Consider the following 18,254-nt stretch of genomic DNA (forward strand, 5'->3'; position numbering starts at 1 on the left):
CTTGCAGAGGTCCCACCTACCCCAGAATGAGCCCCAATTGTTCAAGAACCTGAACCCCTCCCTCCTGCACCATCCCCTCAGCCACGGGTTCAAACATTCCCTCTCTCTGTTCTTCTCTAAACTAACACGGCATCGTGGGGGTGGAGCAGAGCATGGTTTGAAATGCGTATACTTTAATGCGAGGAGTATTCGCAATAAGGTGGATGAACTTGCAGCGTGGATCAGTACCTGGAACTTTGATGTTGTGGCCATTTCAGAGACATGGATAGAGCAGGGGCAGGAATGGTTGTTGCAGGTTCCGGGGTTCAAATGCTTCAGTCGGAGTAGAGAAGGAGGTAGAAGGGGGGGAGGATTAGCATTATTAGTCAAGGATTGTATCACAGTGTCAGAGAAGAAGTTTGATGAGGACTTGTCTGTTGAGGTAGTATGGGGTGAGATTAGAAATAGGAGAGGAGAGGTCACCCTGTTGGGAGTCTTTTATAGACCTCCTAAAAGTTCTAGAGAGGCTGAGGAAAGGATTGCGGAGACAATCCTGGATAGGAGTGAAAGTAATCGGGTAATTGTTATGGGAGACTTTAACTTTGCTAATATTGATTGGAATAGCTATAGCTCTAGCTCATTAGAGGGGTCAGTTTTTGCACAAAGCGTGCAGGAAGGTTTTTTGACTCAGTATGTAGATAGACCAACTAGAGGTGAGGCTATATTGGATTTGGTGCTGGGAAATGAGCCAGACCAGGTGTTAGACTTGGAAGTTGGTGTGCATTTTGGTGATAGTGACCACAATTCGGTTACGTTCACCTTAGTGATGGAAAGGGATAGGCATGAACCTCGGGACAGTAGTTTTAGCTGGGGGAAGGATAATTATGAGGCTATTAGGAGAGAATTAAGAAGCATAGGTTGGACTAGGAGACTACAGGGGCTGGGAACGTCTGAAATGTGGAGTTTTTTCAAGGAGCAGCTACTGTGAGTCCTTGATATGTATGTCCTTGTCAGGCAAGGAGGAAATGGTCGAGTAAGGGAGCCGTGGTGCACTAAAAAAGTTGATTCGCTGGTTAAAAGGAAAAAGGAGGCTTATGTCAGGATAAGACTTGAGGGCTCAGGTAGTGCACTGGAAAGTTTTAGATTGGCTAGGAGGGTGTTAAAGAGTGAGTTAAGAAGAGCTAAAAGAGGACACAAGAAGACTTTGGCTAATAGGATTAAGGAGAATCCTAAGGCGTTCTATAGATATGTTAAGAACAGAAGATTGGTTAGGGCAAGATTAGGGCCAGTTAGAGACAGCAGTGGGAAGTTATGTGTGGAACCGGAAGAGATTGGAGAGGCATTGAACCAATATTTCTCTTCGGTATTCACGCAGGGAGACATAAATGTAGCTGTGGAGAACACTGGGCTACAGGGTTGTAAACTGGATAGTATTGCAGTTGATAAGGAGGATGTACTAGATATTCTTGAGGGTTTGAAAATAGATAAGTCCCCTGGGCCGGACGGGATTTACCCTAGGATTCTCTGGGAGGCAAGAGAGGCGATTGCAGAGCCTCTGGCTCTGATCTTCAGGTTGTCATTGGTCACAGGTATGGTGCTAGAGGATTGGAGGATAGCGAATGTTGTCCCATTGTTTAAGAAGGGGAACAGAGACTTCCCCGGGAGTTATAGACCGGTGAGTCTTACTTCTGTTGTGGGCAAGGTTTTAGAAAAAATTATTAGGGATAGGATTTATAGTTATTTAGAGAGTAATGAATTGATTGGAGATAGTCAGCATGGTTTTGTGAAGGGTAGGTCGTGCCTTACTAACCTTATTGAGTTTTTTGAGAAAGTGACCAAAGAGGTGGATGGGGGTAAGGCAGTTGACGTGGTATATATGGACTTTTCCACATTAAACTCCATCCAATTTAGTTAATTGGATCAGGAATTGGCTAGCAGATAGAAGACAGAGGGTGGTGGTTGATGGAAAGTATTCGTCATGGAGTTCGGTTACAAGTGGTGTGCCTCAGGCATCTGTTTTGGGGCCACTGCTGTTTGTAATTTTTATAAATGATCTGGATGAGGGTATAGTTGGATGGATCAGTAAATTTGCTGATGACACCAAAGTCGGAGGAGTGGTAGATAGTGAAGAGGGGTGTCATAGTTTACAGAGAGACTTGGACAAGTTGCAGAGCTGGGCCGAGAGGTGGCAGATGGAGTTTAATGCGGAAAAGTGTGAGGTAATTCACTTTGGCAGGAATAACAGATGTGTAGAGTATAGGGCTAACGGTAGGACTCTGAATAGTGTTGATGAACAGAGGGATCTAGGTGTATGTGTACATAGATCCCTGAAAGTTGGGAATCAAGTACATAAGGTAGTTAGGAAGGCATACGGTGTCTTGGCGTTTATTGGTAGGGGGATTGAATTTCGGAGCCGCAACGTCATGTTGCAACTGTACAAAACTCTGGTGCGTCCGCACTTGGAGTATTGTGTGCAGTTCTGGTCCCCACATTATAGGAAGGATGTGGAGGCATTGGAGAGGGTGCAGAGGAGGTTTACCAGGATGTTGCCTGGTATGGAGGGAAGGTCCTATGAGGAGAGACTGAGGGATTTGGGGTTGTTTTCGTTAGAAAGAAGGTGACTAAGAGGGGACCTTATTGAAACATATAAGATGATTAGAGGTTTAGATAGGGTGGACAGTGATAGCCATTTTCCTCGGATGGAGAAATCTAGCACGGGGGGGCATAGCTTTAAATTAAAGGGTGGTAAATATAGGACGGATGTCAGAGGTAGGTTCTTTACCCAGAGGGTGGTGAGGGATTGGAATGCCCTGCCTGCTGCGGTTGTAAATGCGCCTAGTTTGGGGGCGTTTAAGAGATCAGTGGATAGGTTTATGGATGGAAAGGGATTGGTTTAGGTTAGAGGGTCATTGCTTTTTTAATTGGTCGGCACAACATCGTGGGCTGAAGGGCCTGTTCTGCGCTGTAATGTTCTATGTTCTATCCTGTGGCACAGGCAAGAGTCCCGAGACAACCACTCTGTTTGATTTGGCCCTAAGTTTCCACCCCAACTCCATAAATTTAAGAAATAGGAGCAGGAGTAGGCCATCTAGCCCTTCGAGCCTGCCCCGCCATTCAATAAGATCATGGCTGATCTGTCGTGGCTCAGTTCCACATTCCCGCCCTCTCCCCATAACCCTTAATCCCCTCTCTTATCAAAAACCCATCAACCCGATATTTCTGTTTAATATCCCCTATATTAAGAGATGTTCAAAATTCTGAACAGTTTTCATGGAGCAAAATTGACACATTGGGTGGAACTTCACAGCCTCGCTTGTCCTGAATCCATAAAATCCTACCTGAGGTCAATGGACCTTTCCATTGTCCGCCGGTCACCCGTTCTGATTCCTGGGGCGGACAGGGCGATAAAATTCTGATCATTTTTTTCTACTGACGACGGAGTCATTAACCGGAGGACTTAGAATGAAGACAATTCAACAAAGAACCAGAGGAGAGATGAGAACATATTTTTTGATGCCAGAAGTTGTGATCTGCTGCATTGCCTAAAAGGAATGAAAGCAGACTCAATGACTTCTCTGTCTTCTGTGATTCTATATTTTCTTAAGGTACAAAAGCAAGTCTTGAAAAAGCTGTCGTGCTGAAGAGTGAAACAGTTGACCTTTCTCAGCTCCGTTCTTTTGAGCAAGTGAAAGCTGCAGCATCAAACCCAGAAACGATTTTACAACTTGAAAATTTACTTTTGATGTGGCGCAATCAGCTCGAACAGGTTTGCTAAATAAACTATTAAATCTAAGAAGATTAATGTCTCATTGTTCTCCTTAAGCACCACAGAAATACCTGATTTGAAAAGAAATGATTTTATATTCCAGTTTTCAATTTGCTTTGTCTTGTAATGTTTGAGTTCATTCTGATTTCCCATTTGAGTCTTGACTTTGTAAATCAAAGTTATAAAAGTTTACTTATTAGTCACAAGTAGACTTACGTTAACACTGCAATGAAATTACTGTGAAAATGTCGCACTGGCCCAATTTTCTTGTACTTGCACTCTCATATCATGGATGAGCCTCATATATATTTTGCCCGTCATTTGACTTTGACAGGAGGAGCTTTATCCGAGAGGTTGATCTGTGGAACTTGCCTTGGATGTTCACAAATCTGGCAAGGGAAAAACTCAGGACATTCACCTAAAAATATTTTAGTGACAATAAAGTTGCGTAAATTTCACAAGATACAATGTGAAACCTTTAAACAATGCAGACAATTTTAACATTTTTTTGTGCACTGGCCAGACTTGAAACTGGGAGAGTTTTAGATCTGTCGATTGGATGCCCCCATATGCACACTGCCTGCAAAATTTTGAGCAAGCCTGTTGCTTGCTGCAGAAGCCTGTGGGCAGGGCTTAACATGCCCAAAGCCTGCAGTGGGAGATAGTGCGCATGTGCAGGCTTGTGATGCTACACATACGCGTTAGCAATAGCAGGGGTTTAACAGAAAAGAGAAAGCTGTCAGGCCCCTGCAAGTGCAGGCTGCCTGAAGCAGTTCCCCCACCTCCCTGCAATTGTGATACAGACCATGCTGATTCCCTCCCCCACCCCACAATCACGGACCTGCGTCCTCTCCTGACCGATCGTTGTAGAGTGATAGCAGGCCCCTCTCCCTTCCCTCTTTGATTACTGCAGAGTGGCAGTGTGTCCCATCTCCCTCCCTCTCCCCACCCATCCCTGCAAACTGACAGCAGTCACCCTCTCCTTCTCTCCCCCTACTGATCCCTGCAAAGTGGCTGTGGGTCCCTTCTCCCCATTAGCCCCTATCCCATTAGCCCCTTCCTGATTAGTACCCATTAGCCCCTCCCCCATTTTCCCCTCCAATGCCATGCCCTCAATGGCCCCATCCCTTTGCATTGCTCGGTGGGCATTGCCGAGGTGCCCAGTGGGCATTCCCCAGGTGCCAGAATTGCATTGCCCAGGTGCTAGGGTGGCACTGCCAGTCTGGCACTGCCCAAGGGGCAGCCCCACTTGCCCTCGCCTCCCCAGGGGATTGCAATGGTCCCCGGTTCCACTGACGAGGCCAAGTTGACTGCTCCTCTTACATGGGGAACATGTCTATACCGCGCCAGCGAGAAGTTTCCCGCCGAGATCTTAAAGGGGGTGTGTCAGGATGATTGAGCGCTAGGCTCACTAAGCAGATGTAAAACAGCATTAAAATAAATTCACATACATTAACCTGTCCCTTGCCCGTTTCCGGCAAGAGGCTGACCACACCAGATGTCCAGCGATTGTAAAATGGTGTCAGGAGCGCCAATTGTGCTAAGTGCATTAAGCTCCAAAAATGAGTGCAACACGATGGTAAAATTGCCCCCTATGTGTCTATCTGTATTGCCAATGAATTGGAGTTTCTGGTCAGAAAGATTTCTCCTTGTAACTGGATTGCCTAATCAGAAGAACTGTTCCTTTTGGGGCTAAAAATTCATATTCCAGTCACTTAGCTCCTTATTTAAGAACATAAGAACATAAGAAATAGGAGCAGGAGTAGGCCATCTAGCCCTTCGAGCCTGCCCTGCCAAATTAGTCTACAAATTTCCTTTTTATTTTCAGTGTTAGCTCAAGCAAAAAAAATGGAGAATAGCCTACCAGCTGCACTGCTGGTTTTTCTCATTGTGATTTTTCAGACACTCTAGGAGTGATCTTACCAAAAAAAGGGAGAAACTCGTGTTTTTTTTGGTTGACTTAAAAATCAAATCTTACCTGACTTTGTCAACCAACTTGGATTCTACCAACAGGAGGAGTGGTGACGTCCTAAATTGCCCGAAAGCCAGCACGAGGCTAATCTCTTTGGATATCTGATGCCAGTAAGATCGCGAGAGGCAAGAATTTGTGCGTCAATTGATCTTACCAGCTTACCTGGCAGGGGGAACGGAGTTAAAATCACCTCCTCTTTTTTATTTAACACAAATTAAATGTGCGTGTCACACGAAATCATGCTGGTGTCCACATCGCCAACATTAAAGCGTTTTGAAAAGGGTACCCTTTTTAAAGGGCTGATAGCATTAGAGACTCAGTTGGATTCCTGTTTTGGGTCACTATCTATGCGGAGTCTGCATGTTCTCCCCATGTCTGTGTTCTCTGGTTTCCTCCCAGCAAGACATACTAGTTAGCTGCATTGGCCATTCTAAATTCTCCACCAAGTGTGATGATTAGTGGATTTTTACAGTAACTTCATTGCAGTGTTAATGTAAGCCTACTTGTGACACTAATAAGTCAATTCAACTTTAATTATTTTCAAAAAGCCATTACCTGATTTAAGGTTTGACTTCTCAAAACTTGATTACTAATGATAAAAATGTAAACCATGAACTATGTTTTTTTTATCCACAGGTATTGGCCCAAAGTAATCAAGTGAGAAAAGAAGCAGAAAATTCAGGTCCCCTCATTGAACTGGAATATTGGAAATGCATGTCTGCTAAATTCAATTCCATCATTGAACAGCTTAGAGGACAACATTGCAAGGCAGTAATCAATGTTTTGAAAGCAAGTCAATCAAAAATATTAAAGGTAAAAATTATCAAAAAGCAGTTTGAGGACACAATTACAGTTTTGTAAATATTTTTATCACTGTTTCGAATAACAATTAGGCCAGGATTTTTGAAACAGAAACAACACCTGAAGTAATAATTTTGTTACAAGTTAAGAACTTCATAGGTATTTTCAGGTTCAGTGGCACTAGCCTCAAAAAGGTGGATCCAATAGCTTGGAACTCATTGAAGACCATAAAACCATAAGACACAGGAGCAAAATTAGGCCATTCAGCCCATCGATTCTGCTCTGCCATTCAATCATAGCTGATATTTTTCTCATCCCCATTCTCCTGCCTTTTCCCCACAACCTCTGATCCTCTTATTAATCAAGAACCTATTTATCTCTGTCTTAAAGACACTCAATGACCTGGCCTCCACAGCCTTCTGTGGCAAAGAGTTCTACAGATTCACCACATCCTCTACAGATTCCTCCTCATCTCTGTTTTAATGAATCGTCCTTTGAGCCTATAGTGGAAACAGCCTCTCCATGTCCACTTTGTCCAAGCCTCGCAGTAAGTTTCAAGAAGATCCCACCTCACCCTTCTAAACTCCAACGAGTGCAGACCCAGAGTGCTCAATCGTTCATCATACGACAAGCTTTTCATTCCACGGATCATTCTTGTGAACCTCCTCTGGACCCTTTCCAAGGCCAGCAGATCCTTCCTTAGATATAGGGACCAAAACTGCTCACAATACTCCAATTGGGGTCTGACCAGAGCTTTATACAGCCCCAGACGTACATCCCTGCTCTTGTACTCTAGCCCTCTCATCATGAATGCTAACATTACATTTGCCTTCCTAACTGCCGACTGAACCTGCACATTAACCTTCAGAGAATCTTGAACAATGATTCCCAAGTACCTTTGTGTTTCTGATTTCCTAAGTATTTTCCCATTTGAAAATAGTCTATGCCTCCATTCCTCCTTCCAAAATGCATACCTCACACTTTTCCATAATGTATTCCATCTGGCACTCCTTTGCCCGTTTTCCTAACCCGTCCAAATCCTTCTGTAGCCCCGCTGCTTCCTCAATACTAGCTGTCCCTCTACATATCTTTGTATCATCTGCAAAATTAGCAACAGGGCTTTCAGTTTCTTCCTCCAAATCGTTATATTGTGAAAAGTTTGGTCCCGGCACGGAACCCTGAGGTGCAGCACTAGTCACCAGCTGCAATCCTAAAAACAACCCCTTTATCCCCACTGCCTGCCTTCTGCCAGTCAGCTCATCCTCTATCCATGCCAGGATCTTACCCTTAAAACCATGGGTACTTAACTTATTTAACAGTCTCTTACGTGGCACCTTGTCAAAAGTCTTTTGAAAGTCTAAATAAATCACGTCCGCTCGTTCTCCTTTATCTAACTTCCCTGTTACCTCCTCAAAGAACTCTAACAGACTTGTCAGAAATGACCTCCCCTTGACAACTTTATTTATTTAATACTATATGAACTAAGTGCCAACAGAAAGAGCAAATTAATATTCTGGTGAATCCAAGCCAATGACAAACTAAGGAGGTGGATTATATTGCATTGAACCATCTAGAAGAGCAGCAGACATATGGGAACACCACTACCTGGGAGTTCCCCTCCAAATTACTCACCATACTGACATAGAAATATATTCTGATACCTTCACTTTTTTGTTGGGTCAAAATCCTTGAACACCCTCCCTTGCAGCACTGTTTTGATGGTATCAGGCAGGAACTTTCAAAAGTTAATTGGGGGCATCTGTGGGAAGGCAAAGGGATGTCTGGTAATTGGGAGGCTTCCAAAAGTGCGTTAAGCAGGGTACAGGGGAAGCACATTCCTCTTAGCGCGAAGGGCAAGGCTGGCAGAAGTAGGGAACCCTGAACGACTTGGAATATTGAGGCCCTGGTCAAGAAGAAGAAGGAGACTAATGACATGCATAGGCAGCTGGGATCAAGTGAATCCATTGAAGAGTACAGGAGGTGCGGAGTAGAGTTAAGAAAGAAATCAGGAGGGCAAAAAGGGTACACAAGATTGTTTTGGCAGATAGGCAAAGGGGAATCTAAAGAGCTTCTACAAATACATAAAGGGCAAAAGAGTAACAAGGGAGAGACTAGGGCCTCTTAAGAATCAACAAGATCATCTATGTGTGGATCCACAAGAAATGGGTGAGAGCCTAAATGAATATTTCACATCAGTATTTACTGTTGAGAAAAGCATGGATGTTAGGGATCTTGGGGAAATAAATAGTGATGTCTTGAGGAGTCTACATATTACAGAAAAAGAGGTGCTATATATTTTAAAAGTGCATCAAGGTAGATAAATCCACCGGACCTGATGAAGTGTATTCCACGACATTGTGGGAGGCTAGGGAGCAATTTGCCGGTCCCCTAGCAGAGATATTTGAATCATCAATAGTCACGAGTGAGGTGCCTGAAGATTGGAGGATGGCAAATGTTGCACCTTTGTTTAAAAAGGAATGCAGGGAAAAGACCAGTGAGCCTCACATCTGTGGTGGGTAAGTTGTTGGAGGCATTTGGAGACACAAGGACTGATTAGGGACAAACTGCATGGCTTTGTGAGTGGAAAATCATGTCTCATAAATTTAATTGAGTTTTTTGAAGGAGTAACCAAGAAGGTAAATGAGGGCAGTGCAGATGATGTTGCCTACATGGACTTTAGCAAGACGTTGACAAGGTACTGCATGGTAGGTTGTTGCATAAGGTTAGGGTGGTTGTAGAGGGTTGTTTTTCAAACTCTGACCAGCAGTGTGCCTCAGGGATCGATGCTGGGTCCATTGTCACTTGTCATTTATATTGATTTGGATGAGAATATAGGAGGCATGGTTAGTAAGTTTGCAGATGACACCAAGATTGGGATCTTGATTGGGCCAGTGGGCTGCCAAATGGCAGATGGAGTTTAACGTAGACAAATGCAAGGTGATGCATTTTGGATGATTGAACCAGGGCAGGGCTTACTCAGTTAATGGCAGAGCACTGGGGAGAGTTATGGAACAGAGAGATCTAGGGGTATATGTTCATAGCTCCTTGAAAGTGGAGTCACAGGTGAACAGACTGATGAAGAAGGCATTCAGCGTACTTGGTTTCATTGGTCATAACATTGAATACAGGAGTTGGGACGTCTTGTTGAAGTTGTACAAGACATTGGTAAGGCCACACTTGGAATACTGTGTACTGTTCTGGTCACCCTATTATAGAAAGGATGTTATTAAACTGGAAAGAGTGCAGAAAAGATTTACTAGGATGCAACCGGGACTTGATGGTTTGAGTTATAAGGAGATCTGGACTGACTGGGACTTTTTTCTCTGGAGCGTAGAATGCTAAGGGGTGATCTTATAGAGGTTTATAAAATAATGAGGGGCACAGATCAGTTAGATAGTCAATATCCTTTCCCAAAGATAGGGGAGTCTAAAACTAGGGGGCATTGGTTTAAGGTGAGAGGGGAGAGATATAAAAGTGGCCAGAGGGGCAATTTTTTCACACAGAGAGTGGTGAGTGTCTGGAACAGGCTGCCAGAGGTAGTAGTAGAGGCAGGTACAATTTTGTCTTTTAAAAAGCATTGAGATAGTTGCGTGGGTAAGATGAGTGTAGAGGGATATGGGCCAAATGCAGGCAATTGGGATTAGCTTACGGGTTTAAAAAAAGGGTGGCATGGACAAGTTTGGTCAAGGGGCCTGTTTCCATGCTATAAATCTCTATGACTCTATGACTGTGGGTGTACCTACACCACATGCACTGCACCGGTTCAATATGTCAGCTCACAACCACTTACTCAAGGGCACCTAGTGATTGGCATTAAATGCTGACATCCCATAAAAATGAATTTAAAAATTACTGCACAGTGGTAGCTATTGTAGCACATTCTGTTGCATGATAAATGAAAGAATGCATGCATGGATGGATTATGGCTATTTAATCGTATTTCCCTTCTGGTTAGCTCTAGCCTGGAAAAATGGCTTGCTGGGTCCTGCCGAAGGCAGTGGTGTTTTCCATTAGTCCGCCAGTCATGCTAGCAAGGAACTCACTGACCAATGCCAACCTGCCTCCATTGCCAGAAAAACTGCCAGAGGGGGAGCTAGAAAATCCTAGCCCTTATTTTGGATTTTATCAGAAGCATTCTAAAAATGCAAGTACACCACATACACTGATTCACCCTTATCTATCCTGCCAATTACACCCTTGGAAAAACCCAGTACATTTGTCAAACATGATTTCACTTTTCTAAATCCACATTGACATTGTGTCATCCCACTGATACTTATCACACCCTTTATATTGGACTCTAGCATTTCTGTACTACTGATGCTAGTCTAATCGATCTTAATCCCTATTTTCTCTCTCCTTCCTTGAGCCCTGAGAATTTATAGAATTTCAGTCCCATTTATTTCTCCAGCACTTTTTTGTAATACTATTTTCCTTCAATTCCTGCTTTGCATTAGATCATTCAGTCATGGGAAGTTATTTATGTCTTCTGATGTCAAAGAAGACAGAGGGTAACAGTGGAAGGGTGTGTTTCTGAATGGAGAGCTGCGACAAGTGGTGTTCCTCAGGGATCAGTGCTGGGACGTTTGCTGTTTGTAATATATATAAATGATTTGGAGGAAAATGTAACTGGATTGATTAGTACGTTCGCAGATGACACAAAGTTGGTGCATTTGCGGATAGTGGGGAGGACCATCAGAGGATACAGCAGGATATAGATCAGTTGGAGACTTGGGCGGAAAGGTGACAGATGGAATTTAATCTGGACAAATGTGAGGTAATGCATTTTGGAAGATCTAATAGAGATAGGAGATATATAGTAAATGGCAGAGGGATCTGGGTGTACAGGTACACAGGTCACTGAAAGTGGCAATGCAGATGGAGAAGCTAGTCAAGAAGGCATACAGCATGCTTGCCTTCATCAGCCAGGATATTGAGTTTAATAATTGGCAAGTCATGTTGCAGTTTTATAGAACCTTAGTTAGGCTGCACTTGGAATGTAGCGTTCAATTCTGATTGCCACACTACCAGAAGGATGTAGAGGCTTTGGAGATGGTACAGAAAAGATTTACCAAGATGTTACCAAGCATGGAGGGCATTAGCTATGAGGAGAGGTTGGAGAAAATTGGCCTGTTCTCGCTGGAGCGACAGAGGTTGAGGGGAGACCTGATAGAAGTCTACAAGACGATGAGAGGCATGGACAAAGTGGATAGTCAGAAGCTTTTGCCCTGGGTGAAAGAGTCAATTACTAGGGGGCATAGGTTTAAGGTGTGAGGGGTAAGGTTTAAAAGATATGTATGAGGCAATTATTTTAGTAAAAAGTCTGACAACACCAGGTTTTAGTCCAACCGATTTATTTGTTAATAGACTCACAAGCTTTCGAGGTTTCCCTCTTCGTCAGGTGAATGGAGAGTTCTGGCCTCAGACAGAGCATATAAAGCACAGACAGTTTAGAGATTACTGATTAGAATGCGAATCCTTACACCTAACCTGCTGTTCAAGACCTGAAGTGGCTGACAATGTGAGTGGAAGGAGCACTGAGCACAGTTTAAAGAGATGTGTATTGTCTCCAGACAGTACAGTAAGTGAGGTTTTGCAAACCCAGGCAAGTCACGGGGGTTACAGATAGTGCGACATGAACTCAAGATCCCTGTTGAGACTATACACTAGATACATCGATGACATTTTCTTCCTTTGGCCTCATGGTGAACAATCACTGAAACAACTATATGATGATATCAACAAATTCCACCCCACCATCAGACTCACCATGGACTATTCCCCAGAATCAGTTGCATTCTTGGACACACGCATCTCCATTAAGGACGGTCACCTCAGCACCTCACTGTACCGCAAGCCCATAAACAATCTCACAATGCTCCACTTCTCCAGCTTCCACCCTAAACATGTTAAAGAAGCCATTCCCTATGGACAAGCCCTCTGTATACACAGGATTTGCTCAGATGAGGAGGATTGTGACAGACACCTCCAGACCCTGAAAGATGCCCTCATAAGAACAGGATATGGTGCTCGACTCATAGATCGACAGTTCCGATGCGCCACAGCGAAAAACCGCACCGATCTCCTCAGAAGGCAAACACGGGACACAGTGGACAGAGTACCCTTCATCGTCCAGTACTTCCCCGGAGCGGAGAAGCTACAACATCTTCTCCGGAGTCTTCAACATATCATTGATGAAGACGAACATCTCGCCAGGGCTATCCCCACACCCCCACTTCTTGCCTTCAGACAACCACACAACCTCAAACAGACCATTGTTCGCAGCAAACTACCCAGTCTTCAGGAGAACAGTGACCACAATTCCACACAACCCTGCCACATCAACCTCTGCAAGACATGCTGGATCATCGACATGGATACCATCATCACACGTGAGAATACCATCCACCAGGTACATGGTAAATACTCTTGCAACTCGGCCAACATTGTCTACCTGATACGTTGCAAGAAAGGATGTCCCGAAGCATGGTACATTGGGGAGACCATGCAGACGCTACGACAACGGATGAATGAACATCACTCGACAATCACCAGGCAAGACTGTTCCCTTCCCGTTGGCGAACACTTCAGTGGTCATGGGTATTCAGCCTCTGACCTTCGGGTAAGCATTCTCCAAGGCGGCCTTCACGACACACGACAGTGCAGAGTCGCTGAACAGAGACTGATAGCCAAGTTCCGCACACATGAGGACGGTCTCAACAGGGATCTTGAGTTCATGTCACACTATCTGTAACCCCCGTGACTTGCCTGGGTTTGCAAAACCTCACTTACTGTACTGTCTGGAGACAATACGCATCTCTGTAACCTGTGATCAGTGCTCCTTCCACTCACATTGTCAGCCACTTCAGGTCTTGAACAGCAGGTTAGGTGTAAGGATTCGCATTCTAATCAGTAATCTCTAAACTGTCTGTGCTTTATATGCTCTGTCTGAGGCCAGAACTCTCCATTCACCTGACGAAGAGGGAAACATAGAACATAGAACATTACAGCACAGAACAGGCCCTTCGGCCCACGATGTTGCGCCGACCAGCTTTTAAAAAAAAACAACACTAACCCACTAATCTAAACCAATCCCATTTCGTCCATAAACCTATCCACAGATCTCTTAAACGCCCCCAAACTAGGCGCATTTACAGCTGCAGCTGGCAGGGCATTCCAGTCCCTCACCACCCTCTGGGTAAAGAACCTACCCCTGACATCAGTCCTATAACTACCCCCCCTTAATTTAAAGTCGTGCCCCCTCGTGCTAGCTTTCTCCATCCTAGGAAAAAGGCTATCACTATCTACCCTGTCTAAACCTCTAATCATCTTATATGTTTCAATAAGGTCCCCTCTTAGCCGCCTTCTTTCCAGCGAAAACAACCCCAAATTTCTCAGTCTCTCCTCATAGGATCTCCCCTCCATACCAGGCAACATCCTGGTAAACCTCCTCTGCACCCTCTCCAAAGCCTCTACATCCTTCCTGTAATGTGGGGACCAGAACTGCACACAATACTCCAAGTGCGGCCGCACCAGAGTTGTGTACAGTTGCATCATGACGCTGCGACTCCTAAATTCAATCCCCCTACCAATAAACGCCAAGACACCGTACGCCTTCTTAACAACCTTATCTACTTGATTCCCAACTTTCAGGGATCTATGTACACATACACCTAGATCCCTCTGCTCCTCCACACTATTCAAAGTCCTCCCGTTAGCCCTATACTCAACACATCTGTTATTCCTACCAAAATGAATTACCTCACACTTCTCCACATTAAACTCCATCCGCCACCTCGCGGCCCAGCTCTGCAACCTTTCTAAGTCACCCTGCAAACTATGACACCCTTCCTCACAATCTACCACACCTCCAACTTTGGTGTCATCAGCAAACTTACTAATCCACCCAACTATACCCTCATCCAGATCATTAATAAAAATTACAAACAGCAGTGGCCCCAAAACAGATCCCTGAGGCACACCACTCGTAACCAAACTCCATGACGAATATTTACCATCAACCACCACCCTCTGTCTCCTATCTGCTAGCCAATTCCTGATCCAATTACCTAGATCACCCCCAATCCCATACATCTGCATTTTCTGCAGAAGCCTACCATGGTGAACCTTATCAAACGCCTTACTAAAATCCATATACACCACGTCAACTGCCTTACCCCTATCCACCTCTTTGGTCACTTTCTCAAAGAACTTGATAAGGTTAGTAAGGCACGACCTACCCGCTACAAAACCATGCTGACTGTCTCTAATTAATTCATTACTCTCCAAATAACTATAAATCCTGTCTCTAATAATCCTTTCCAAAACCTTACCCACCACAGAAGTAAGACTCACCGGTCTATAATTCCCAGGGAAGTCTCTTGTCCCTTTCTTAAACAATGGGACAACATTTGCTGTCCTCCAATCTTCCGGTACTGTACCAGAGACCAACGACGACCTGAAGATCAGAGCCAGAGGCTCCGCAATCACCTCTCTTGCCTCCCAGAGAATCCTAGGGTAAATCCCATCCGGACCAGGGGACTTATCTATTTTCAAACCCTCTAAAATATCCAGCACATCCCCCGTATCAACTGCAATACTATCTATTTTACACCCCTGCACCCCAGTGTCCTCCTCAGCTACATTCATGTCCCCTTACGTGAACACCGAAGAGAAATATTGGTTCAACGCCTCTCCAATCTCCTCCGGTTCCACACACAACTTCCCTCTACTGTCTGTAACTGGCCCTAATCTTGCCCTAACCAACCTTCTGTTCTTGACATACCTGTAAAACGCCTTAGGGTTCTCCTTAATCCTATCAGCCAAAGTCATCTCATGTCCTCTTTTAGCCCTTCTTAACTCCCTCTTCAACTCCCTCCTAGCCAATCTAAAACTTTCTAATACACTACCTGAGCCCTCAAGCCTCATCCGAACATAAGCCTCCTTTTTCTTCCTAACCAACGAATCAACTTTTTTAGTGCACCACGGTTCCCTGGGCCTACCAAATCCTCCTTGCCTGACAGGGATATACCTATCACAGACCCGCAGTAGCTGCTCCTTGAAAAATCTCCACATCTCGGACGTTCCCAGTCCCTGTAATCTCCTAGTCCAACTAATGCTTCCCAATTCTCTCCTAATAGCCTCAAAAACCTCGAAAGCTTGTGAGTCTATTATCAAATAAATCGTTTGGACTAAAACCTGGTGTTGTCAGACTTTTTACTGTGTTTACGCCAGTCCAACGCCAGCATACCCACATCATGGCAATTATGTTACACAGAGAGTGGTGGGTATCTGGAACTCATTGCCAGGGGAGGTAGTGGAAATGGATACGGTAGTGACTTTTAAGGGGCGTTTTGACAAGTACACGTGATCAAGAAGGTGAATCAGGTGATCAAGAAGGTGAATGGAATGTTGGCCTTTATAGCGAGGGGGACAGAATATAAAAGCAGGGAGGTCTTGCTGCAATTGTACAGGGCACTGGTGAGGCCGCAACTGGAGTACTGTGTGCAGTTTTGGTCACCGCATTTGTGAAAGGATATATTGGCCTTGGAGGGAGTACAGAGAACGTTCACTAGGCTGATACTGGAGATGAGGGGGCTAGCCTATGAAGAGAGATTGAATAGACTGGGTCTGTACTCGTTAGAGTTTAGAAGGCTGAGGGGGGGACGTCATAGAGACATATAGATAATGAAGGGGCTAGATAGGGTAGAGATAGAGAGATTCTTCCTGCTTAGAAAGGATAGCAGAACTAGAGAGCACAGCCTCAAAATAAGGGGGGGGGGGGTGCAGTTTAGATCAGAGTTGAGGAGGAACTACTTCACTCAAAGGGTGGTGAGTCTCTGGAATTCTCTGCCCGTTGAAGTGGTGGAGGCTACCCCGCTGAATATATTTAAGTCATGGGTAGATAGATTTCTGATAGACAAGGGAATTAAGGGTTATGGGGAGAAAGCGGGAAAGTGGAACTGATCTACTTCAGATCAGCCATGATCTTGTTGAATCGTGGGGCAGGCTTGAAGGGCTAGATGGCCTACTCCTGCTCCTATTTCTTAAGTTCTTATGAATCAGATGGGAATAGAGGGATACGGTCCCCGGAAGGGTCAGGGGTTTTAGTTAAGTAGGGCAGCATGGTTGGTGCAGGCTTGGAGGTCCAAAGGGTCTGTTCCTGTGCTATACTTTTCTTTGTTCTTTGTTCTTCTATGAAGCGGAAGGCAAATGGGCATGGGATACAGGTAATTTGATTGGGTGGATTCAAAATTGGCTTAGTTATGGGAGACCGAGGGTGATAAAAGGCTGATTTAGTGACTGGCACCCACTGTCTAGTGATGTACCATAGGAATGTGTTCTGGTTCACTATTATTTTTAATTTTTAAATAACATAGTCATCTATATAGGGGTAAGATGACAAAGATTGGCTGGGTAGTTAACAGTCGTGTTGAGCATCTTGGGCTACCAGAAGATATAGTCTCAATGGTCAGCTTCTTCCCTGTTGCTGTCAGACTTTTGAATGAACATAAGAACATAAGAAACAGGAGCAGGAGTAGGCCATCTAGCCCTTCGAGCCTGCCCCGCCATTCAGTAAGATCATGGCTGATCTGTCGTGGCTCAGTTCCACTTTCCCGCCCTCTCCCCATAACCCTTAATCCCCTCGCTTATCAAAAACCCATCAACCCGCGTCTTAAAAATATTTAGCGAGGCAGCCTCCACCACTTCAATGGGCAGAGAATTCCAGAGATTCACCACCCTTTGAGTGAAGAAGTTCCTCCTCAACTCCGTTCTAAACCGCACCCCCCCCCTTTATCTTGAGGCTGTGCCCCCTAGTCCTACTGTCCTTTCTGAGCGGGTAGAGTCTCTCCACCTCTATCCTATCCATCCCATTCATCATCTTATATGTCTCAATGAAATCTCCCCTCATTCTTCTAAACTCTAACGAGTACAAGCCTAGTTTATTCAGCCTCTCCTCATAGCTCAACCCCCTCAACTGCGGTATCAGCCTGGTAAACCTCCTCTGCACTCCCTCCAAGGCCAAAATATCCTTGTGTAAATGCGGCGACCAAAACTGCACACAGTACTCCAGCTGCGGCCTCACCAGTGCCCTATACAGCTGCAGCAAGACCTCCCTACTTTTATATTCAATCCCCCTTGCTATGAAGGCCACCATTCCATTAGCCTTCCTGACCACCTGCTGCACCTGCAGGCTGGGTTTTTGCGACTCATGCACAAGGACCCTGAGGTCCCTCTGCACCGTCGCATGCTGCAGTTTTTCGCCACGCAAGTAATAGCGCTTCCTACCATTATTCCTACCAAAGTGGACCACCTCGCACTTGCCAACATTAAATTCCATTCGCCCAGCCTATCTAGATCCTTCTGCAGACTCTCCACACCCTCCGCGCAATTTGCCGTTCCACCAATCTTGGTGTCATCAGCAAATTTCAACACCATACACTCAGTTCCCTCCTCCAGATCATCTATATAAATGGTAAATAGCTGAGGCCCCAGCACCGACCCCTGGGGCACTCCACTAGTCACCAACCGCCAACCTGAATAGTACCCATTGACCCCCATTCTCTGCCTCCTATTTGACAGCCAATCCTCTATCCACGCTAACACCCTAACCCCAACTCCATGCCCCCTTACCTTCTGCAATAACCTCTTGTGAGGTACCTTGTCAAACGCCTTCTGAAAATCAAGAAAGACCACATCCACCGGCTCTCCTCTGTCCACCGCCCTATACACATC

At 45.0% G+C, this 18,254-nt stretch overlaps 1 protein-coding gene across 1 annotated transcript in view; it reads left to right on the forward strand.

Annotated features, from left to right (window-relative positions):
* The window catches only part of LOC145345624 (dynein axonemal heavy chain 8-like), a gene marked incomplete at its 3' end in the record, with an annotated part of 1,250,971 nt that overhangs the window by 147,602 nt on the left and 1,085,115 nt on the right, over window positions 1-18,254 (forward strand). Inside the window, exons 7-8 of the mRNA XM_080193458.1 lie at window positions 3,585-3,745; window positions 6,354-6,530. Of these exons, the coding sequence (XP_080049584.1) occupies window positions 3,585-3,745; window positions 6,354-6,530 (338 nt within the window). The remainder of the gene's footprint in view (window positions 1-3,584; window positions 3,746-6,353; window positions 6,531-18,254) is intronic.

This window comes from Carcharhinus amblyrhynchos, chromosome 7, assembly GCF_965287045.1.
Source record: "Carcharhinus amblyrhynchos chromosome 7, sCarAmb.v2.hapA, whole genome shotgun sequence".
NCBI classification, from domain to species: Eukaryota; Metazoa; Chordata; class Chondrichthyes; order Carcharhiniformes; family Carcharhinidae; genus Carcharhinus; species Carcharhinus amblyrhynchos.